Genomic DNA, 21,338 nt, shown 5'->3' on the forward strand with positions numbered 1-21,338 from the left:
AATATAATTCATATCTAACAATGTTAACTTCTCTTTCTATTCTTAATAATAACCTAACAAATTAACTTGGGTGGTGTACTATTCTGAGTTTGTTACTTGTCTTGTCCATGCACGGCTAGTGCTGGTGCTGTCTTAGAAGGGCTTGAAGGTACGTGGCTGTTGATACAGAAAATGTTTAAAGAGGAGACAAGTCTTTGTCAAAGTTTGCGGATGACGGCTATGAAATCGAAAACGAATTTTCTTTCAGTTTTTCTTAAAAATTTTTTTTTACCTTAAAACAATAAGTTAAATAAATAAAATTAAATCGGATTTATCTTCTCGGTCGTCCGAAAATGGCAGAGTTGAATCCAAGAAGTTTTGTGTGGGAGTTGAGGTGGGAACTACGAAATTAAATATAATCTATGCGCTATTTTACAAATTTGTTAGTCCAAATCCACTATGTTGCTAATATTTAATTACATGTTTAGATCCTAATTAGTTTGATGATTATATAATCAATACCAAAGAAAGTGAAGAAATAACCTAATTTATCAACTTGCCAGCTAGTGAAGTAGCTCCTTGGAGGTTTCAGTAAAAAATAATAAAAGTCGATAAAAAAATACTACCCAACTTCATGGTTTATTATTAAATGCGATGTGGTCGAGACAAAGTACCACTTGAGTACCGTACTAGGATATGCTCAACATATTTAAAATTTTGACCAAGTCAAATTAACCAGCCAGAGATGTTAACAGTTAATGTAGTAGCCACCGGTCCAATGAAATTGCAAATGAACAAACGTAGCACCTGAAAACTCGCCACCGATCACGATCAGCACACTTTTTATGAATTGGTCAAGATATTATCTTCTATCATTAGATGAATACTTGCATGTTAGTATTCTCTACTATCAGACGGTGTGTATTTTTTTATTTATAGGGTTGAACGCTTTATTGTCCCATGCACACGTAAAAGTCGACCTCCCCATCATTTTTTCACTATAAATAGTGGTTGATTTCAAGCAGATTTCTTCAAACTAAAACATATATACATCGAAAACAACTAAGTATAAACAATAGTCATGGCTAAGTCTGCTACCATCGTTACTCTTTTCTTCGCTGCTCTTGTTTTCTTTGCTGCTCTTGGTGAGTAATGATGTTATCGTATACCATATGCATGGAAAATTGAGTTTTAACCTTTTTTCTTTCATTTTATTGTGATAATTAACTGTGAGAGATATATCTATATGCAGAAGCACCGATGGTGGTGGAAGCACAGAAGTTGTGCGAGAGGCCAAGTGGGACATGGTCCGGAGTTTGCGGAAACAGTAACGCGTGCAAGAATCAGTGCATTAACCTTGAGAAAGCACGACATGGATCTTGCAACTATGTCTTCCCAGCTCACAAATGTATCTGCTACTTCCCATGTTAATCTACCAAGAGCTCTTAATGCTTAATTATAAAGTGTGTATTTCTATTAAATAAGTATGTGTCACTCTATGAGAGGTCTTATGACATGTACCAGATATGTTATGTTGCTTTGTTTTAATAAGATAAACTTTTACGTACGACGTATACTACTGTTTCTTCTTGTCCATATTTGTCTGCAAAACTCCAACACAACACAAACGATTATTTGAAAATAGAGAATCGGAGGAATATGTTATAGTATTTCATAAAAACTGCTTATAATAAAGAGTATTCAGCTTATACATAAAAGAGAGCTAGCTACATAACACAATCTCCGACTTAATTATATACCAAAGAGATTTACCTAGCTAATTCAACTTTAAAAAACGAGGTCTTGTGTTGACATCTTTGAATTTTTATTTATTGTACTTAGGCTCGGCTACAATGTAAAAAACAGGCGGTTTCGGAGAAGAATACCAAATGTATGTTTCCACCAAAATTATGTCAATTTACAAGACTGATATCTAGAATGTTCATGCTGATCAGCTAGTTATGTGGTTATTCAAAAAATATCTATAGATATCCCAATTCCAAGATTTGTAAATTATGTTAATATAAACAAAACTGTTACTTCTATGGAGTTTGAACCAGCGTGGCAAAAATTTCCTGCACCCATATTAATATTAAATTATCTCAAGCTAGTATCTGATGTTAGATTTGTACTGTGTATCACACTGTACGTATGCTTGCTTACTTATTACTCTATTACAACAGATATTTGTGTGTTTTCATTGTTAAATAATGTAACAGAAATTTGTGGGTTTGACTGTTCTTTTTACTGAATTTCTCACTACTTGAAGTCTAACTAGAATAACATGTGACTGTTTTATAATTTATAGTTCGAGGTTGATTCAGAAAAGTCGTAAAAATCTCTCATAAATGTATTACCGTATGGCTCTATATTGCATATATGGGCCCAATGTCTCAAGTCTCAACCATGTTTTAAATTTTCAGTACTAAGCAATGCATATGTTTTTGTTAGACACAATTTTTCTTCTTTTTTTGATAAAATGTGAGTTTTTTTTTTTTTTTGAAATGTGATTAATTACCAAAATGGAAACATTGTTACTTGCAAAAATCTTTGGGACAAATAGCTTCTAAGACAATTTGTTTTTTAAAAAGCCTCAGAAACTAATAAACGCAAAGATTACAAATAGAGAACTATTACGAGCTAGGCATGGGAAAACCATTGAGAGAGCAGTCACCGCGGCCTTTGCGGTACCTTCGAGCCAGGAGAGTGTCTCTAATTAATGTGCTCCTGTCGATTTGCTTAAAGACAGAGGCAAATCTGTTATGGAGACTGTTTGTACTTGTCAAACTATGGGCCATCAGTCGACCGCAGCCATTGTTAGACACAATTAACTATGTGCGCCATCTATTATGGAGACTGTTTCCACTTGTCAAACTTTAGCACTATGCCTTTAAAGCTTTAACAAATGTTGAATGACTGAGAAACCGACAAACTTTAGTCTACTACATCTTATCTATATACTAATTACGCAACAAAAAAATAAAAAAAAATTGGATAATGTTTTAAAACATAACATATTTTACTCTTCTTCTATGACAGATGAATTACTACATTCCAAAATAAACAAGTAAAAACTCTTGTTTCGTGGATAAGCATGCACTAGGCAGTCAATTCATTTGGAGTCTCACCAAACCAAGTACCCCATGGGCCCTGGTGGCAAAAATGGTCACTAATCATGATATTTCAAGAGTTGTCATAATGGGCCTTAATTCGCTACTGGGCCTCAAGTGTGAGCCTTCGTGTTATTGTCTTTTCTAGCTTCCAGTTGTGTTAGTGTGTTTGTGCCTTTGTGTTATGGCCCTTATGGCACTCCATATTGTCACTTGAATCACTAATGTAAAGTTTATTCATTTTCAAATAAGTCGCTTTAAATAGAAGCACTAGATTTCATGATCAATCATTATCAAATTTCTTATAAAAAAAATCATAAAGCCTGAAATTCATTTCATGTAAGAATCAGAATGAATGGGTAAAGGTGTTTTTGGTTGAGAGTAGGTAGAAGCGTAGAGCTAACTCTAACCCCTTCTTTAGTTTGGTATGATTGAATATTAGTTCATATAAATATAATTGGTGAAATTTTGATGTGTCCTTGGTCCTTTAGAAGCAAACTGTAATAATGCGACCGTATGATTTGGATAAATCTAATGTGGGACAATTCATGATGTGTCGTATGCTCATTGGTAGGTTGAAAGAGAGTTGAGCACGTTCGTGTAAGATTTTTCGATTCTTATGTCGTAAAGATGAAGAAAACTCTTTAAAATTACAACTATAAAAACAAAGACAAAGACACTCTTGACAAAATTAAACCATATTAATTTGATAAGGGATTTGAGAAAAAGGAATGAAATGGTGCCGTAACACTAAGTCGCACGTTCTTGACGAGAGTCGTCCCAATCCAATGATTAATATTTGGCAATTTCATGCCCTCCCTCCCCATAGTTTGGTCGTTTATTATGCTTTACTCTTAGTTTTTTTTCTTAAAAATTATAATCTTTATTTATTTGCTGTCTTTTTTTTTTATAATTGTCAATTAGGTTAACAACTATGGTCAAATTAGAAAACATTAGTTTTTGTTAAAAGAAAATTAAAAAAAAAATCCATGTTTATTAGTGAATTAGGTTTTTATTTTGGTGGTAGTTTAGCTAATCTCATAAAACAGATAGTAATTTCATAATGTAAAAAGATATTTCTACTATACAGAAAAGGAAAAGAAAAAAAAAAACTCATTACAACGGATAATTTCTCAATTTGTATTCAAATTCAAAATTAAAAGTGCTCAAAATTAGTATTATTTAAAAGAAATACTAAAGTGGGGTGAGTGTAAATGATAAGGTGTTGTTTGGTGTAGCAAATAGCTGGCATAAGGTTGGTATTGAAAAGCTCATCTCAGAATCATCAACGGCCCAAAACACATTGCAAATTAAAGAAAAAGCAAAGATTTTCCTCATTCTTTTGCCATTATTATCTCTCATCGATTTGGCTTGCTACTTTTGAATTTACCCGTGTTCTACTACGATTCGGGATTAGGGTTTTTTCTTGAGTTAGAAAAGATTGTTTCTTGATTCTTGGGAATGGCTGGGATTTGAGGAAGAAGAAGTGCAAAAGGGTTCTTTTTTTGAGTTTGTGAATTTGCTGCGGAGATGAGTGCTTCGAGGTTTATAAAGTGTGTCACCGTCGGCGATGGTGCCGTCGGAAAAACTTGTATGCTGATTTCTTACACAAGCAACACTTTCCCTACGGTAAAGTTTCTTCCTTTTGCTCTCAGTAGTGATCTTGAAGCATTCTTTGAAAATGGGTTTTTGGAGATTATTCATCTTTGTTCTTGAATGTGATTGATTAGCTGGTAAAAATTGTAAAAATCAATTCTTGACATGTTTCTTCAGAACTTTTATTGATGCTTCCATGGATTTAGCTTCTTTGTTATTTATCTTTACCTATGAGCATTGTTCTTCTTTCATTTTGGACTTCATGTTCAATTTGTATGTATTAGTCAAATTTGCAGATATGAGGATCTATAATCTTTTCCATTATTGTGTGTGTTAATGATGATCCACTATTGTGTGTGTTTTAGTTTAACAAACTCTATGACTTGGTTACTGAATATCAGGACTATGTTCCAACTGTTTTCGACAACTTCAGTGCTAATGTGGTTGTAGATGGGAACACGGTGAATCTTGGATTGTGGGATACAGCTGGTAAATAATCCTTTTGAAACTCATCAAATCTGGTTTTCTTGTTTTTTTGTGGTTTCATTTTGACTGATAATTCTTGGGTTTGTGCAGGTCAAGAAGACTATAACAGGTTAAGACCGTTGAGTTACCGTGGTGCCGATGTCTTCATTCTTGCATTCTCGCTTATTAGCAAAGCTAGCTACGAGAATGTAGCCAAGAAGGTTAGCTTTTTGTTGATCTAACGTCTTTCATTTGATAGTAATAACTTTCGTTAAGCTGATTTTGAATTGGTTCCTTCATTTGCTTTTTTTTTTTTTTTTTTCTTTATTTCAGTGGATTCCTGAGCTTAGGCATTATGCCCCTGGTGTTCCTATAATCCTCGTTGGAACGAAACTCGGTATTGACTCTCTTCTTGTCTAAAAACTCTTTCCTTATAATAAGAAAGAGATGAATAATAATTCAAGTTTTGGAATTTGCAGATCTTCGAGATGACAAGCAATTCTTCATAGACCATCCTGGTGCAGTGCCTATTACTACAAACCAGGTACATAACTCCACAATTCTTTAAAACAATAGTGTTTTTTGCTTTGCGAGTTCTTGATCTTTAGTTGTTTGTCTGCAGGGAGAGGAACTAAAGAAACTGATAGGATCACCAATCTACATTGAATGTAGTTCAAAGACTCAGCAGGTATACTACACACATAAATAATATCTCACATGTCTTTTTGTTTGGGATTTTTGTATTTGGTAAGACAGTGAAAATGTTGATTGTTGGGTTTTGCAGAATGTGAAAGCAGTCTTTGACGCAGCCATAAAAGTGGTGCTTCAGCCACCGAAACAGAAGAAGAAGAAAAAGAACAAGAACCGCTGCGTGTTCTTGTGATCGAACATCTCTTAAAACGAAAAAAGGTTTAGGTAACAAAAGAAGCTGAAGGAAAACGAACACCTGCAACATTGTATAGTTGTTGAATCCGGCTTGTTTCGGTCTTTACTCTTCTTTTTGCTGGTGAATCTAATGAGTGAACTGAGGCCAAGAGGAGGATTCTGGGTAAGAGAAGGGGATGTGTTCTTTTCTTGGTGTGTTGTTGTTGTTGTTGTACTTTTGCTATGTAGACTAATCTCTTAATACTATGTTGTCTTTGTTTTTGCTGTTGGGGTCCATTTTGTATTTTCTTTAACAGAAATCTTAATTAATTTTTTAGTGACTTTTTTTAAGCTTCCGTTGATCTTATGGTCTTGTATTGGTATGTAATTAGATTCAGACAACGAAGAACATCTTGAGATAGATCTCTATATACAATAAGATTAGAGACATCGTTGAATTGAGGCATAGTTTCAAAGAATGGTTTACAGAAACGAGGATTCTATACACACAGGTGAGGTGAGTATAAGGAACAAAGAAAATAACAATTACAAAGGTTTTCTCCATTTTGTAATAAGACCGAAAAGAAAACAAACATGTGTAGTGTACACTTCCTTTTCAGAGTTTCCAACATTTCTTTGGAAAATACAGAGAATTCCTCTCGGGATTTGATGAGGCTTGTGTCTCGGATTTAAGTCACAGCTTGATAGGGTCATATTTCTCACCCATCAAACCACCTTTCTGTTTTATGAACTTAATGTAACGCAATGTACTTGTAAAGAAGGGATCTGAGTGGATTGTCGTGTTACCGTTGTCGCTTTGCATCTCATTGTTGATCAATTCTATGAGGCTCTGTATATCAGATGGAGTGATATGTGGATTCCCTTTCTCAAAGAAGTAAATGTACCTGTTGTATATGAAAAAAACATTTTTAGTATTGAGATGCTGCTTTGTGTATGAATCTGTGTGTCAGATGTTTTTGTTTGTTTGTTGTTAAGTATACTGACTTGTTCAAGATTTCAACAAACAGCGTGACTGGTCCGCTGCTACCTCTGGTTGCACTAGCCATTTGTTGAGCTGCGTTCGCTATCCTCAGTGCACGTCTTAAACAGAGAAGAACTCTGCAGAATAACATTGAGAATCGATTAGTTCTGGAGATAAGAAGATCAATGACTTACCCATGGTTAAGTTTTCTCTCGGCTAATGACAACGAAACAGAAAATAAGAGAAAAATGTGATAGTAATGAAAGCGGAAAAGAACTTACCTTTCTCCATCTTTAATACCATCTGGATCATCGACCCAAAAGAGGTGAGAGCATGCGTAAACCGCTCGGCATTGGTCAGGCTTCTTAAGAAGCCTTGCTGAGTACTGGTCACAAAGAAAATATAAGCGTTTGGATAGAAATTGAGAAGAAAGCTTGTAAAATGAGAAATCATTGGCAAAATATTTGTACCCCGGTTGCCTTATGTGTCAAGGTGTCCCTATTTTCAACACCAAAGACATTGATCCTTTGCAAGGTTCCAACGATCAGATGAATCGCAGTTACCTGTGCCTTCGAGTCCTATATTATAATACAACGCACCACAAGAATAATGCAAGTATAAACTTTTATGAGACTTTTAGTTATCTTTGTGTAAAGTTAACTCAGAAAGAATGAAGAAATTACCGCAATTTCTTCCTCGTATAACATAAATGCTTGGGTAAAAAATTCATAAGCAACAGGCTCAAGATCACAGTCACTTGCGGCCTGTTCATGAATCCAAGATAAGACAAAATATTGAGAATGCTATGTCAGATTCTGCCTTGCTACAAAAAAACTGAGATAAAATGAACAATAGATTACTGGATTCCATTAATATTGTAAGTCACGTTATTCTGAGTTCGAAATAATAGTAACCCTAACCCTATAAATTACCTCTGCGCACTGAAGGTAGAGCCTTAGAGCCAGTTCAGGACATGGAACTGAGGTAAGAACCTCGATTGTCTGAAAACAAAAGCACATGTTCAATGGATTACAAAATATATTGACCATTATATTATCCCAAATAACCCGATATTCAAAAAATGAATCAGTTTGATTGATAAATGATCTACTTAATACGTCAAATACACAGTAAAGTGCACTTAGAAAGGGTACTCCTGCATTACTTTTAAATGAATCTGAGTTTATCAAAGAGATAAACAATTCACAAGAATGACGTTAAACTCCTGAGAAGCCACAGCCTCAGTGAAATAACAACACATATTTCTCTATCTTAGATATGTGAAAAACAAAAGAAGCTCATAAACCTGGTTGAGAATCTGAAAAATCTTTCTCGGGGTTGCTGAATCTTCTCCTGCTATATCTCCACCCTGGGATTCTAGCTGCCTCACCAACTGTGAAAGAAACATTATGCAACTCGTAAAGTCAACCGCTTGTCTTCAAGCAGAGAATCTGCATTTAAGTAAATACAAGCATGTTATAGGGAAATAAGAGATATATACCCTAACTGCAGAAAAAACAAGTGGGGGAACAGTAAAAGGCAAGCGTCGAGGTCCTCCTGTCATAAGATGTCGTCTCACAACACATATAATCTGCATATCAGTAAAATACCCAGTTAAGATATTCGGTTGCTCATACGATAGGGATAATGTTTTAAAAGAAACCATGGCCTCATAGCCCAATGTTTATCGATTTTTTTCTGTAAAAGAACGCCAATGAGCCTAAGCCGGTCTGCAGGTCAACATACGGATGCAGACCGCTTCATGGTAGTGGAGCATGGGGGCAGTAGGGTGTTTTGGGTGAAGTGGAGCAACAGACTAAGATTTACAGTTCCACGAATAAAGGGCATGTTAAGGTTCAGTGAACAAGTCGCTTTAGTAAATTTATGATGTTTAACCTTAAGCATCTCCTCTGGTTCTTCATTATCAAGCATATGTATGAGACGGGCTACTGAATTTTGTTCCTCCTGGAAATCCTCCTCGTCAAGCTAAAAAAGACACATAAAATCCATCAGGACCGAGGTGTTATAGTAGAGCTGATCAGAGTTTCTCACTGCAAACCACACGGAAAAAAAAACAAAGGGGAAATGACAGCACCTCCTCCGCGTTGGTTTCATCCAAATCTTTAATAAGTCCTTTTATCAATTCAAACAGCACCTCAACCTAGTGAACACAAAATTAGCATATTATTAGTGCAAAATATTTACATCTTTAATTGAAGAGAGTAAGAGTAGTATACCTTATCAGCAGTTGATATACACGAATCAGTTTTCATTATACTTTGAATAATTAGCATAGCCATTACTTTGTTCGTTCCATCATCAAGATGATCCATGACACGCGGATAATTTGACAATGTAAGAGCTGTAACTATGTCACTGTACTTTTCTAAAGGAGCACTCAAAAGTGCCACTACTTGTTTCATTGCACGGGCGTCCTCCAGCTTGGGCACACTGGAAAGCTTAACTACACATGCACCCTACAAAGTTTTCGGATCAATAATTAGTTTAACGCCAGGGCTACACCAGATTCAAGTAATCATAAAACTTTAAAAATGCATTTTACACCTTTACAATGAAAATCTGAATCTGAACATATAGTGTAGACAGAGATACAAGCTACAGAGACAATACTGACTAAAAGTTTAGAAAACATATGGCAACGAAAGGAAACCATACCAATACTTGATCCACATAGTCAAGCCGATCAGGATGAACTCGGAGAGTAAAAGTCAAAAGAGAGACAAACAGAGTCATAGCTCCGACAATAGGCATCTCAAGCTGTGTATCTATCACCTGTAGCCCACACCAAGTCCATAAGTCAAATATATGTATTTCAAGAAAAATATTGCATTATATGCAGGAGGCTGGGAAAGCAAAGACTCAAAGAATTGAGGCTATTGACGAACAGAATCTACAATATGAACTAAGGTGGTTGGATCATCCAGCAATTTGATAGCTTGATTTTTAATGGTCTTTCATTTTAAGTTCTACATAATTTTACATCTGCTCCTCTTCTAGCTACTGAAGTCTCAAATCTTACAACTAGAGGACAGACATGTTCAAACTACAGTGGCTTATTTTCCATCATATGTCAAGGAAGGTAGCTGATTTGACGATGCCTAACAAAAGAGCTGATTAAGAGAAGATGAGCGAAGATTGGAAAATAACATTACAAAAAAAATCAAGCTGAGTACTTCTCAGGGTATAGGGGACCTACATAGGACCATTCTAAAGGCCATTATGATTCAAGTATCAAACAGCCAAAAGAAAGTTGCATTCATAAAAGATTTTCCTTTATTGGAACCCACCTTTCCAATTGCATTGCTCAATTTAGCAAAAGCTTCCACTTGCAAAAATTCGTGTAACACCTGCTCAGAAGTTAAGAATAAGAAGACATCTAGCTAACAAACAAAAATAAAAAGGAACGATGATAGCTCAATGGGAACTTACATCTGGACTTGAGGCAGCATAGTTTGATAACCGGTCCATTAGTTGGGTTAACACTATCTTCGTGTCAACAGTTGGCTGAGAAATTATTTCTTAAGGTCAGAGAGGAAGGAAAAATGTCAAATAACTCTTGAGTGAGAAAAGTGCTGATAGTGAATTCAATAGAAAAGTGCTCTGTTGAGGATTCCCTGCTCAGAGTTTAGTAATTCCAGTCAAACTGTAAGAGATCAGGGACCTCTTTCAAAAACTTTTAATTGGTGAGCCAAAGCCCTAGTCACCAGGAAATAAACAAAAAAAAAACTCGAAATCCTAAAAATCAACAAGAATAGGGAATACAGACAGTTCAGATAGATCCTTTTAGGAGATAATGGCAGCATAAGAAGAGTTAATCAGAAAGCACCAAACAAAGCATTGAGATAACTAGAATTGCATTGGAGAGTAGAAAAGAGAAAAATATCGATTGCTAGCCTACCCACCATCAGTTGGGTACAAGCAGCCAATAAGGTCTCAAGAGTCTGCAAATGGTACTCATCAGGAAAGACTTGAATTATGCACTCCATCAGATAATACTGAGCCAACTTATCTTTACAGTTGACGACCTGTTCAAGGTTTTCAGATTTAGCAGATTATACATGAATTGAAACCCTATAAGAAAGGACATGGTAATAGATGCAAAAATGAGCTGCCGAACCTGCTCTAAGACCCTAGGAAGAACAGTCTCTTTGTACATCTCAAGGTCAACACCTTCTATCTGTCCTAGAACATGCAGATTTTTTCCAACCTGAGAGGAAAACATTAAATACAACTTAGTGGGCAGTACATAGCAAAAATAGGATACTAATTCAAGTAGTGGTATCGATGTTACAAGATCACGAAGTTCGTTCCTCTCTTTCTCCTGCTTTTCTCGAACTGTTCCTGGTCCCTGCAGTCCAAGGAACACCTCAGCTCAGGTTCACCAATATCAATGATTCACAAGCACCACACAACCTGCATGACCAAAAGCATGCTCTTCATCGTTCATTTATGCTTCAGTCAGAGGCATGCAAGTGCAGAGGTGCTATGCGTATCTAAATACCATCAACTCTTCACAGATCGAAAATTCACCTGATGCTGTATTCGAACCCAAAGCTTATTCATCTCTGTGAAATTTTGTAGCACAAACTCCACAGCATCCATCACAGTATTTGCATCTCTACAAGAAGATCGCAAGGCGAGTAAACAAACAAACAGCTAACCAAATCTCATGAAAAAACGAAAGAGCAAACCCACCCTTCGTAGTCTGAGCCAATCTCAGGTAACTTATCCCTGCTCACTTGAGCGAGATAACTCCTCAAAAAGAGGCCACGAATAGGATGTTGAACACCTCGACACATTTCCACAAGATCCTTAAGTACATCCTTCGAAGGAGCCTGCTTACTTTTGATATAAACAGACCCGACCGTACATAGCAGATACCTGGTAAATCAATGCAGCCCAAGAGAAACATTAATATAGGAGGAGATTGCCATTTTCTAGTCTAATCTAGGCTATATAGCTAGAGGATTGAGAGTATTAGATCTTTATCAGATCAAGAGGAATAGAAACTAGCTCAATGATGAATCAGCTTACATTCTGGGCAATATGTTGCCGGCATGTTGAACAAGTTCATACAAATCAACAACAGGTAATCCATGCCTACTCTCATCCTTAAAGAAAATCTCCAGCTGCCTCAATTGATCGAAAGCTCTCATATCTAAATTAGAAGGAAAAATAATTAGAAACTGGTCAACACAAGCATGAATCGAGAGATTCAAAGTTCTTTGGCGATGGAATCTACAGAGATCGTAATATTTCTGAGGAGAGAGCTTGGAGGTTCGAAGCTCCGATAACATCAGAGCAGAGTACTTGAGAACTTCTCTGAGATTATTCGCGTCCTGAGAGACGAATAGAAAGAAAATTTCATCAGATCAAAAATGAGCTAATTCAACGGAGGAAAATAAGAGGAAACGGACCAAAGCGCGATGCATGAAGAAAGCGTTGTGCTGGATTCCGGCGATTCCTTCCGCCAGCCACTTATCCTCGTCTTCTACTCCGGCGAGCGTTCTCATCTTCTTCTTCTCCTCCGTGTGTCAGCAGTTTCTTTTTTTTTTTCCAGGGCGCACGAAAATAATAGACTTCCCTACTCTTTTATTTTTATTTTTGTTGCTTTTATTAATTCATCATCAAATGTTTATTTTCAGGTAATTTTGTAAAATTGTAAAATTTTAGCACTGTACGTACGTTTTTGTTTGAGAGTTGAAACATATGATCTGGCTATGACATTGATTTGAATAGATCTTTAGAATTGGAAACTTGATCGATTATGGAATTGAACCAAGTATTACGAAGTCTTTTGATGTATCAAAATCGGGTTAGATTAGAATTGTTGTTACAAACAGTCAAACACTGTACAAGCTAAGTCTAAAGCTAGAACAAAAAGAATCGAGCATTAGAACGGGACAGTATAAGGTAAAGAATAAATCCCAACTTCAGACAAAAATTGAGCTCTAGGCCAAGATGAATCTCCCGGTCTCATCATCGTGTCATCATCAACCTTGACTGCTGCTTTGGGCTTAAGCACCTCTTGCGTCTTGTTCCCAAATAGCCAATAATCACCATTGTCATTTGAAGATGCATCAGCAATACACATGGAAGGAGGAGTCCAACCATCAAACAATGCATTGTATTGATCTTCTTTGCTAGATCTGTGTTTCTTTCTCTTCTTTGTTTCATCTATTGCCGCTATTGATGTTGACGGCAGATTCTTTTCAAGCTCGGATGTTTTTGAACTTGAGATAGAACTTGTTATGACATCTTGGTGACTGAGCGACTTTGCAACTGTAGTGGAGCAAACAACAGCCTCTCTAGGCAGAGTAGGAACTTCCTCCTTTGGTTTTTTGAAGACCATTCTAATCCGTAGAGGTTTACCTGCTACAGGTGCAGCTGCAAATACATGTGAAAATAAACATGTAAATAACCTAAAAGCAGATATCAACATGATCTTCTTCTTGAATGTCTACTAAGAAATAGATACAAACCTTTGATGAGACTTTCAACAGCCGGAGGAGAATCATCTCTAATCCTCTTCTTACTATTCTGACTTCCATCAGACAAATATCCAAGGTGTTTTTGAGGTTCCTCAAGCTCATCTGTCAAACCACTCTTCTCTAGTGAGTCAGACTCATCTGACACTTTCTTGGAAGGAAGAAATATTAGCTTGTGATGATTATCAGTTGCTTTAATCGAATGTTTATGCGATTTCTCACGCTTAGTTTCTTTCTTTTCTTTTCTCTTCTCCTTCTTTTCCTTCTTCTCTATCCGGTGCGCCTTTTTTGAATCAAGTGTGATTCTTTTAAGCTTTAATCCATTAGAGTAAAGGGTTTTAGACTCCACGTCTTTCAGAACCACAGTTCAACCATCCCACTCAATGTGCAAAAACCATTACAATAAACAAAGAAGCTCCTACAAACTTAATCATATACATATCTAGACCTACAAAATCAAACTAACAGAATGGAAAACAATGCAACTTACCTGATTCACTCCTAATGATTGCTGATACAGTGAACACATGATGAGATTATTGAAAACTAATATGCAACTCTTTATATAGTGTTAATGATAATCACATGATAATTAGCTTATATAGATTTATACATGATAGGGTTTCAGAGAGAAAAAAATACGACTTATGAAAATATAGCCATACCCACAAGAAGTGTAACCCAAATTCAAAGATTACTACATTGAAATAAGTTTCCCCAAAAACGAATCCAAAATCAGGTTTTACGAAATCCGTAGAAATCAATCACACAAAAAAAACTGAAGCAAGAAACCAGATCTGTAGCTCAACGAACCTTAGTCGATTCGACCAAGTTTTGAACGCCAACGTGGTTTCTTGCAAACACAAGCGGTGGGCAAGTGAGAACGCGCGACATATTTTCTCTGATCCAATCGAAGGATTTAGGTCTCGATTCTAACAATCCAATTAACCCAAGATTAGCTTCAGATTCAAGCAACCTAAAAAGGAATAATCGAGACAACCCCGTGAGCTCGATTTCGCTAACCCAAATCCGGAGATAAACCCTAAAAAATCTCGACCTAGAGCAGACAGTGAGGGGGAGAAGATAGCTAAGCGCGTGTGGTGAATAAAAAAAAAAGTGAAGGGTAAGGTCCATATTTATAGACGCTTGAGAGTTGAGATCCACCGACTCGGGAAAGTCGGTCACATTGAAGGTGTTTTCGTAAGTTCACATTAGAGAAAAGGAAAACACTAATCAAATATCGTGGAGGGTATATTAGTAAATTACATAGACGACTACTGGCTCGGTCCGAGTCTCCGATATTTGATACGGTTTTTCTAAAAGACCTTTTCACCCCTTGACTTTTTTCTCTAATAAGTACAAGATGGAAACATAGGCCTAATTTTGGTTATTGGGCATTAGAATTCCTCTTAAAAGCCCACATGTATCCGAAACACTAAAAGGCCCGTTCTCGTCGAAACGATGCCTTGGTTTTGGAAGTTGTATCTCATCAGTTTCTTACAAACGCGTTTGTTGTATCTGAACATTCGCGTCTCTATGTTTCATACATTTCTGATTTTCCCTATAAGTTCAATACACTAGCAACGTCGATGATTAGGGTATTATAATCTCTTCGTCACACACATTTCTTTGCATCTACATTTGTAAAAGAGACTCTCTCTTCTTCTTTTGGTCTATCAAAGATGCAAGAAACCCAAACGAAGTTGTCTCTGAGTGTAACACCAGTTAATGCAAATGCCCCACTCCCACAGAATCCCGCAATTCCTCTAGGCTTGATTGCTCCATATCATCAACAAGCAAAAGACATTAACCATATGTTACAGGTTTTGATCTGTTCTTATATATTACGATGATATTTTTATGTTTTTCATCAACATATATTTATAGTTAATATTCATGCATGTGCAGAACCAGATGACAAGAGAATTGTATGGTCAATTAAGAAGTCTCGAGGAGAGAGCCATCTTTTGTGTGAGGGTAAAAGACAAAGTCATCGAAGATATGAAGAAACAATGTGGAGAAATGGAGATTCGTACGAGAAAAGCGTTAGCAGAAGCAGAATTTTGGAGGAAGATGACGAATGAGAAAACGGACTTGTGTAGAGACCTTGCGGGGAGACTTATTGAAATGAAAAAGAGAGAAAGGGCGACGAGACGACTGGGGGTGAGGGAAATGGCAGAGAAGGCTGAGTCGTCTACTGGTGATAATGGTGACGATGTTGTAGACACAGCAAGAACCCGTTTGTGCAAACGACGCCGTCTTTGAAAGAATGAGTCGGGATTTGAGGTTGTGACGTTTTTTAAGCATGTGTGTGTGTGAAGATGACATCATCATGATGTAACTCGGTGTGGTTTATCATTGTACCCACTTCCTAGACATCTGAGTTTATAAAGGGGAGAGGGAAAATGTTTGATAATATCATTCGGTTATATGTTTTAGTGCCTATATATATATTTGTTACATGCGCACTTTATTTTTGAACATGAATAATGTAAACCATGCTACGTTTTATTTTTCTTTTTCAAGATTATTTAACAATTTGGTAATGCAACCTAATACATATTATGATGGGGTTGAAAGCCTAATATTTAAAAGCTATCGCAATGATAAATTGTTGCTAATTTTCCACAATTAATGAAGATGATAAAAATTTCAGTTTTTATAGTTAGACATAAGTTCATATGAAGACTTCTTAGTGGCACATAGGTAATGATATGATTTGTATGTTTGTAGATAAGCTGTAATGAATTTTCTAATTGGACATACACACACGGGAAAAAATTTAGGATTCGAAATGAAAAACCGACACATTTTCTTTTCTTTATGTTTAGTATACGTGAAAATGTTGACGACTAATTTTCTTTTAGTGGTTTGGTACAAACATTTAAAAGGATATGAACTGATCCATATATAGGGACTAGCAACTTTTTCTCGTTTCAATCCATATAATTTAATGATTATAAATCAAGAATTAGTATAATTATAATAACAAATGTTGCATTAGTTAAAACTTATAATGATTGTCTAAGATTAATGGACAATATGGTTAGTTGTTGCAAAGGTAAGGAAACAAAGGAGCGCGCAAACGACCAATTTTTTCAAATTCCCTACGAAATCAGTTTTCTGGTGCCGGTTTTAGGGTGGATACGATCATACAAGGCGAAACACATGTGGACAGGTGGATAAAAACTTAGTCACGTCTTGCAAAAACATTAACTGTGTGCTGCAATGTTTAGTATTCGAACTAAAACCACCGTATAGGTTCGTTGTAAAGTAAAGTCCCTATGCACGACATAAAAAATCAGGTCGCGAAGATGAGTACGCAACTACGCATAGTTGATCTCTTAATTAAGGAACAGAACAAAATTCGGTATATGTCTGATCTAATGAGAAAGAGACATGAATTAATGCGCACCTGTTAATTGTTGTATCGTCGTGGATGTGATTGTATCATTTAATACTATTCTCTTAATTTCTGTTTTTTCATATAGTTTATTGACTAGTATATGAAAATAAGTGATTTGTGTGAATGTCATTGTTATATTATCACTTAGATTAATCGCCGTATTTTGTTAAACATATTTTACCATATGATCGTTTATACTAGGATTTGAATATAGGATTGGAGCCAATTTACCTTCGTACTGCTAGTGCGAATCATTTCCTTTGTTCATTACCTCATTTTTAAAAAGTATTATTTTGTTCGTTTACAAGTTGTACCTTAATAATCATTTCGGATTTTATTTCGGACCATAGCTTAAAAAATTAGAATTTCTCGGCATTCAATTAATCAGGACTATGCCTAAACAGGAGAATGAATATTTACATTCTTATAAAAAAAAAATTATACAGGACTATGCTTAGCTTGTTTGATTAATATTGCTAGAAAAAAAAAGTACTAGCTTTAATTAGATAGCATAGTAACGTAATTGAAAAAGCGGTTAGGACCTTAAACAAGACGGTTGGAAACCGTATAATGTAAATTTACAACCGCTTTATTTATCAAAATAAGCTATTGAAATGTTTTTTGAAAATCTTAATACTTCATATTTTAAAAGACAGTATTATGGATTTTTCTGTTGCAAATAATATGGATGAAAAACAATGTGACTCATGAATACGATCGAGCATTGCAACTGCTTAATTAACTTTTGACTTATCACTACACGTTCTTCTGAGTTCAAACTACCAATTTGTATATGGAAAAGAAAAGAACGAAAAAGAAAAGAAGTCCTTAAACCGGTACCGATAGCTATCACGGGTACTTTAATTAAATGTTTAGGCTTTTATATGATTATATATCTCTAGGCTCTATAGCTGTTTTGAGAAGATATATATATGGAAACTTTACGTGTTCATTTTCTCGAATTTTGAAGTCTTTATTTCATAATGTGTTTTCTTAAACTCAAATTGCATTTACTGCTACACCGGTGAACAGATTGTGGCATTATGGGTCCTATCTCATTTAATACCGATGTTAACACCTATATCGGGAAGACATTGATAGAGTTTGAAAGAGCATAACCACGTGGGGACGTCGACAATTATTTGGGGAATAGTTGATAGATTAGTAATAGTATCTACTCTATCATTATATATAGAAACTAATAAACATTACTACATTAGTTTGTAAGAAAAAAATCTAAAACATTAGTATACGTTGGTAATAGTATATAATGTAACAAACACATCTTTTGGTATAAAACTACAATTCATAAGACCTGTGTATATATATTTTTAGTCGTATGAGCAATTGTACGATCTACAAGACTTAATTGGCTCTGTAACAACCAAATATAGGAAATACTTGTACAAAAACTGGAAGTGTCAGTATTTTAAAATTCAGTCTCAGTTTCTTAAAAAGCAATTGGTGAAATGTTTTAAAAAGGTGACAGCATCTGCTTCTCTCAATTTCACTCCAATGTGGAAGTGAAATAAACTAAAACAGTCAGTACGTGAAGTTAGTTATCCTTTGCTTTTATTGCCAATCCGTAACAACTTTACATTTTATGATGATTCATTTTTTCTATTTTACTAGATAATATTATATACTAATTTCTTAATCAAAGTCCATGTGATTGAATGAACAATCATTTTTTCTCTTCTGGTTATTAGCACAATCATATATATTACTATAATCTTAAATTACAATTGACTGAATGAAGGACAATCATATACATTACATACATTTATGATCGATTTTCAAATATAAATACATACTTATATACTAGTTTAGACTTAAATTAGTGGGTGGACACTAATATACGTCCCATTAAACCTTTGTGTTTCTTTAAGAAAAGGCTATGCATAATTATGTTGGATATTGAAAAACCTAGGAGGATTAATTCTTTATTCATATTTCAATCAAACAGATAAGTGTGAAACAAAGTTTATAGGGATTTTTGGCATTTGTTTCCAAAAGTACATTGTTAATTATCAAAAAGTGTGATCCTCTAACCATAACACGTACTTAGATATTAAAATAACATGTAGACAAAAAAAATGTCAATGTCTTCAATTAATGACAACAACTAAACCATACAAATCACGTAGACATATATGGATATATAAATATCTACGTAGGAAACGAGAGGAGGACTATTTACATCCATCGTTCCAAGCTTTTAAAGAAGCAATATTTTTTGTGTTTTGTTTTAAGTTTTAACACACAAACACATTACCTCGAATTCGATACGTCATAGTAATTAGCAACTATGGAACGATGTCGTTCTGGTCATCATCGCATCATTTCTTATTATCTCTCTTCTTCGTTGATACTATTTTGGTGTATTTTCGTTCTCGTGCTGTTATCTACGACAAGTACTACAAATGCTTTAGTGAAAATCCCGAAAAACACGACCGTTCCGGCGGTAATAGTGTTCGGTGATTCAATTGTCGATGCCGGGAATAACGACGACATGATAACAGAAGCTAGATGCGATTATGCTCCCTACGGCATTGATTTTGACGGTGGAGTTGCTACGGGAAGATTCTCTAATGGCAAAGTCCCTGGTGATATTGTAGGTTAGTTTGCCTGTAATTTTATTTTCATTAAAATTTTCATTGTAGTCTTACACCTTGCATTCTTTTTATTGGATAGCTATATCTATCGAATGCATGAACTTGATTAATGATTTGCAGTCCGTGACTAGTTTGATTTTCTTGCTCTATAAAATGGTGTACAATAAAGTTAAGCACACAAAGTTGCCACTTTATAATAATTCAAAAATAGTAAAACACTTAAACAAAACAAAAAAAGAAGAATATCAGAAGTGATCTAATAATTATATTATAATTTTCATAACTCATTTGTTTTTACAGCGGAAGAGCTAGGGATTAAACCCAATATACCGGCATATCGAAATCCGAATTTAAAACCAGAAGAGCTCTTAACCGGTGTAACATTTGCTTCTGGTGGTGCTGGTTATGTTCCTTTGACAACCAAAATAGCGGTAGTTAATTTTGAGTACCTATGCATAATTTAACTTTATCTAAAGAAGTTATGTTAAAATAACAACAATTTCTGTTTATCTTGTTAAAGGGAGGAATACCTTTACCACAGCAATTGATATATTTTGAGGAATATATAGAGAAATTGAAGCAAATGGTTGGAGAAAAGAGGACAAAGTTCATAATCAAGAATAGCTTGTTCGTTGTTATATGTGGTAGTAACGATATCGCCAACGACTTCTTTACTCTCCCCCCGGTCCGGCTACACTACACCGTCGCTTCTTTCACCGCTCTTATGGCCGACAATGCTCGTTCTTTTGCTCAGGTAAAGACAATTTACAATTGTAACTTGTAAGGTTGGTAATAAGGCAATAACTAATGTCACGAATAAGGTTAGTAAAATGTTGTCTTTATTAAAACTTGTTTTTATTTATGTGGTGGCAGACACTCTATGGATATGGAGCAAGAAGAATACTTGTATTTGGTGCACCACCAATAGGATGTGTTCCTTCGCAGAGAACCGTAGCAGGAGGACCTACAAGAGATTGTGTTGCTAGGTTTAATGATGCAGCAAAACTTTTCAATACTAAGCTCTCTGCAAATATTGATGTCTTGTCAAGGACTCTACAAGACCCAACAATAATCTATATTGACATCTATAGTCCTCTTCTTGATCTCATTTTAAACCCTCATCAATATGGTAATCAATCATTATTACTTTATTTTCAACATATTTTTAACATCCCAAATCTGTTTTTATAATAAAAGATTAAAAGTGTATATATCTTTATTATGAATCTTATAGGATTTAAGGTGGCCAATAAAGGATGTTGCGGAACCGGATTAATAGAAGTTACTGCGCTATGCAACAACTATACAGCTTCTGTATGTCCCATAAGATCTGATTATGTGTTTTGGGACAGTTTTCATCCTACTGAAAAAGCTTACAGAATTATAGTTGCAAAGCTTTTGGATAGATACCTCAACAGATTCTTCTAATCGATATAGCTCCTATTTCTTAGCATGTTCCATACACTTTTAAATAATCATTTCAACTCAAAGAGAGAATTACACTTCTGTCAATTTTCTCTTTTTCAAGGCTTGTAATGGTCTCTTATGATATTTGATGGTTATATATATACAAGGTTATACTTTTATATGCTTTTTTTTCTTTTCACAAAGGCAATTTTTGTTCTTTTTCCATTTTCAACGAGAAAGATTGATTATAACCCTCAAAATCACTTGTCACAGTCCTGATGGAGCTTAGCCTTACTGGCACTGCACATATGAAAAAAAAAAAGGAAATCAAAAAGAGAGGCAAAAACAAATAAACAATTACATAATAAATATCTTTAATAAAAAAAGAGAGGTGGTAATTAAGCA

General features: G+C 35.2%; 6 protein-coding genes and 1 long non-coding RNA gene across 10 annotated transcripts; 4 read left to right on the forward strand and 3 right to left on the reverse strand.

The window, feature by feature from the left end:
* Nucleotides 1-1,012: 1,012 nt before the first annotated feature.
* Nucleotides 1,013-1,554, forward strand: LCR67 (low-molecular-weight cysteine-rich 67). Its single transcript, NM_106233.4, has 2 exons — nt 1,013-1,124; nt 1,232-1,554. Exons 1-2 carry the CDS (start codon nt 1,061-1,063, stop codon nt 1,408-1,410), a joined length of 243 nt encoding a protein of 80 aa, NP_565119.1. The 5' UTR covers nt 1,013-1,060; the 3' UTR covers nt 1,411-1,554.
* Nucleotides 1,555-4,304: 2,750 nt separating this feature from the next.
* ARAC5 (RAC-like GTP binding protein 5) lies at nt 4,305-6,458 on the forward strand. Its single transcript, NM_106234.3, has 7 exons — nt 4,305-4,718; nt 5,087-5,174; nt 5,262-5,371; nt 5,484-5,547; nt 5,630-5,694; nt 5,773-5,838; nt 5,935-6,458. The coding sequence occupies exons 1-7, from the start codon at nt 4,620-4,622 to the stop codon at nt 6,031-6,033; spliced, it is 591 nt and encodes a 196-aa protein (NP_177712.1). The 5' UTR covers nt 4,305-4,619; the 3' UTR covers nt 6,034-6,458.
* Nucleotides 6,424-12,602, reverse strand: VPS35B (VPS35 homolog B). 2 transcript variants are annotated; one of them, NM_106235.5, is made up of 22 exons: nt 12,435-12,602; nt 12,260-12,356; nt 12,052-12,175; nt 11,713-11,898; nt 11,548-11,635; nt 11,309-11,365; nt 11,135-11,224; nt 10,920-11,042; nt 10,447-10,521; nt 10,305-10,364; nt 9,673-9,789; nt 9,234-9,473; nt 9,092-9,157; nt 8,893-8,982; nt 8,498-8,587; nt 8,303-8,389; nt 7,929-7,997; nt 7,680-7,760; nt 7,467-7,574; nt 7,278-7,381; nt 7,020-7,133; nt 6,424-6,919 (listed from the first exon to the last, which is right to left on the reverse strand). In NM_106235.5, the coding sequence occupies exons 1-22, from the start codon at nt 12,528-12,530 to the stop codon at nt 6,709-6,711; spliced, it is 2,373 nt and encodes a 790-aa protein (NP_177713.3). In that variant the 5' UTR covers nt 12,531-12,602; the 3' UTR covers nt 6,424-6,708. The 2 variants fall into 2 exon arrangements, with proteins under 2 accessions (NP_177713.3, NP_001321274.1); NM_001334699.1 differs by lacking the exons at nt 11,548-11,635; nt 11,713-11,898; nt 12,052-12,175; nt 12,260-12,356; nt 12,435-12,602 and having other exon boundaries at nt 11,309-11,403.
* Nucleotides 12,603-12,784: 182 nt separating this feature from the next.
* Nucleotides 12,785-14,733, reverse strand: AT1G75860 (DNA ligase). 2 transcript variants are annotated; one of them, NM_106236.3, is made up of 3 exons: nt 14,319-14,607; nt 13,500-13,818; nt 12,785-13,404 (listed from the first exon to the last, which is right to left on the reverse strand). In NM_106236.3, the coding sequence occupies exons 1-3, from the start codon at nt 14,397-14,399 to the stop codon at nt 12,911-12,913; spliced, it is 894 nt and encodes a 297-aa protein (NP_177714.2). In that variant the 5' UTR covers nt 14,400-14,607; the 3' UTR covers nt 12,785-12,910. The 2 variants fall into 2 exon arrangements, with proteins under 2 accessions (NP_177714.2, NP_001322891.1); NM_001334700.1 differs by having other exon boundaries at nt 12,786-13,404; nt 14,319-14,733.
* A 151-nt stretch (nt 14,734-14,884) lies between these two features.
* AT1G75870 (uncharacterized protein) lies at nt 14,885-16,099 on the forward strand. The gene is made up of 2 exons (NM_106237.4): nt 14,885-15,328; nt 15,414-16,099. Exons 1-2 carry the CDS (start codon nt 15,188-15,190, stop codon nt 15,768-15,770), a joined length of 498 nt encoding a protein of 165 aa, NP_177715.1. The 5' UTR covers nt 14,885-15,187; the 3' UTR covers nt 15,771-16,099.
* A 466-nt stretch (nt 16,100-16,565) lies between these two features.
* AT1G09587 lies at nt 16,566-16,907 on the reverse strand. Its single transcript, NR_139655.1, has one exon. It is a non-coding gene; the product is annotated as an other RNA (long non-coding RNA).
* Nucleotides 16,908-19,098: 2,191 nt separating this feature from the next.
* AT1G75880 (SGNH hydrolase-type esterase superfamily protein) lies at nt 19,099-21,234 on the forward strand. 2 transcript variants are annotated; one of them, NM_202420.3, is made up of 5 exons: nt 19,099-19,529; nt 19,827-19,957; nt 20,047-20,280; nt 20,400-20,655; nt 20,761-21,234. In NM_202420.3, exons 1-5 carry the CDS (start codon nt 19,220-19,222, stop codon nt 20,952-20,954), a joined length of 1,125 nt encoding a protein of 374 aa, NP_974149.1. In that variant the 5' UTR covers nt 19,099-19,219; the 3' UTR covers nt 20,955-21,234. The 2 variants fall into 2 exon arrangements, with proteins under 2 accessions (NP_974149.1, NP_565120.1); NM_106238.4 differs by having other exon boundaries at nt 19,105-19,529; nt 19,827-19,960; nt 20,761-21,120.
* The last annotated feature ends 104 nt before the right edge of the window (nt 21,235-21,338 follow it).

The sequence above is a fragment of the Arabidopsis thaliana genome (genome assembly GCF_000001735.4).
Source record: "Arabidopsis thaliana chromosome 1 sequence".
NCBI classification, from domain to species: domain Eukaryota; kingdom Viridiplantae; phylum Streptophyta; class Magnoliopsida; order Brassicales; family Brassicaceae; genus Arabidopsis; species Arabidopsis thaliana.

What these genes read in the sequence shown, in the direction of transcription:
- AT1G75860 (NM_001334700.1), bottom strand. Translation starts at nt 14,639, where the DNA reads ATGGACCTTACCCTTCACTTTTTTTTTTATTCACCACACGCGCTTAGC. An exon ending in ACTTGGTCGAATCGACTAAG is followed by an intron (nt 13,819 to 14,318) that starts GTTCGTTGAGCT and finishes AATGGATTAAAG; the next exon opens with CTTAAAAGAATCACACTTGA. An exon ending in TGTTGAAAGTCTCATCAAAG is followed by an intron (nt 13,405 to 13,499) that starts GTTTGTATCTAT and finishes ATGTATTTGCAG; the next exon opens with CTGCACCTGTAGCAGGTAAA.
- ARAC5 (NM_106234.3), top strand. Translation starts at nt 4,620, where the DNA reads ATGAGTGCTTCGAGGTTTATAAAGTGTGTCACCGTCGGCGATGGTGCC. An exon ending in CAAGCAACACTTTCCCTACG is followed by an intron (nt 4,719 to 5,086) that starts GTAAAGTTTCTT and finishes ACTGAATATCAG; the next exon opens with GACTATGTTCCAACTGTTTT. An exon ending in ACGAGAATGTAGCCAAGAAG is followed by an intron (nt 5,372 to 5,483) that starts GTTAGCTTTTTG and finishes TCTTTATTTCAG; the next exon opens with TGGATTCCTGAGCTTAGGCA.
- AT1G75880 (NM_106238.4), top strand. Translation starts at nt 19,220, where the DNA reads ATGGAACGATGTCGTTCTGGTCATCATCGCATCATTTCTTATTATCTC. An exon ending in TGACAACCAAAATAGCGGTA is followed by an intron (nt 19,961 to 20,046) that starts GTTAATTTTGAG and finishes ATCTTGTTAAAG; the next exon opens with GGAGGAATACCTTTACCACA. An exon ending in TTTAAACCCTCATCAATATG is followed by an intron (nt 20,656 to 20,760) that starts GTAATCAATCAT and finishes TGAATCTTATAG; the next exon opens with GATTTAAGGTGGCCAATAAA.
- VPS35B (NM_106235.5), bottom strand. Translation starts at nt 12,530, where the DNA reads ATGAGAACGCTCGCCGGAGTAGAAGACGAGGATAAGTGGCTGGCGGAA. An exon ending in TCAGAAATATTACGATCTCT is followed by an intron (nt 12,176 to 12,259) that starts GTAGATTCCATC and finishes CTTCTAATTTAG; the next exon opens with ATATGAGAGCTTTCGATCAA. An exon ending in ACTATGTGGATCAAGTATTG is followed by an intron (nt 9,474 to 9,672) that starts GTATGGTTTCCT and finishes AAAACTTTGTAG; the next exon opens with GGTGCATGTGTAGTTAAGCT.
- LCR67 (NM_106233.4), top strand. Translation starts at nt 1,061, where the DNA reads ATGGCTAAGTCTGCTACCATCGTTACTCTTTTCTTCGCTGCTCTTGTT. An exon ending in TGTTTTCTTTGCTGCTCTTG is followed by an intron (nt 1,125 to 1,231) that starts GTGAGTAATGAT and finishes ATCTATATGCAG; the next exon opens with AAGCACCGATGGTGGTGGAA.
- AT1G75870 (NM_106237.4), top strand. Translation starts at nt 15,188, where the DNA reads ATGCAAGAAACCCAAACGAAGTTGTCTCTGAGTGTAACACCAGTTAAT. An exon ending in ACATTAACCATATGTTACAG is followed by an intron (nt 15,329 to 15,413) that starts GTTTTGATCTGT and finishes ATGCATGTGCAG; the next exon opens with AACCAGATGACAAGAGAATT.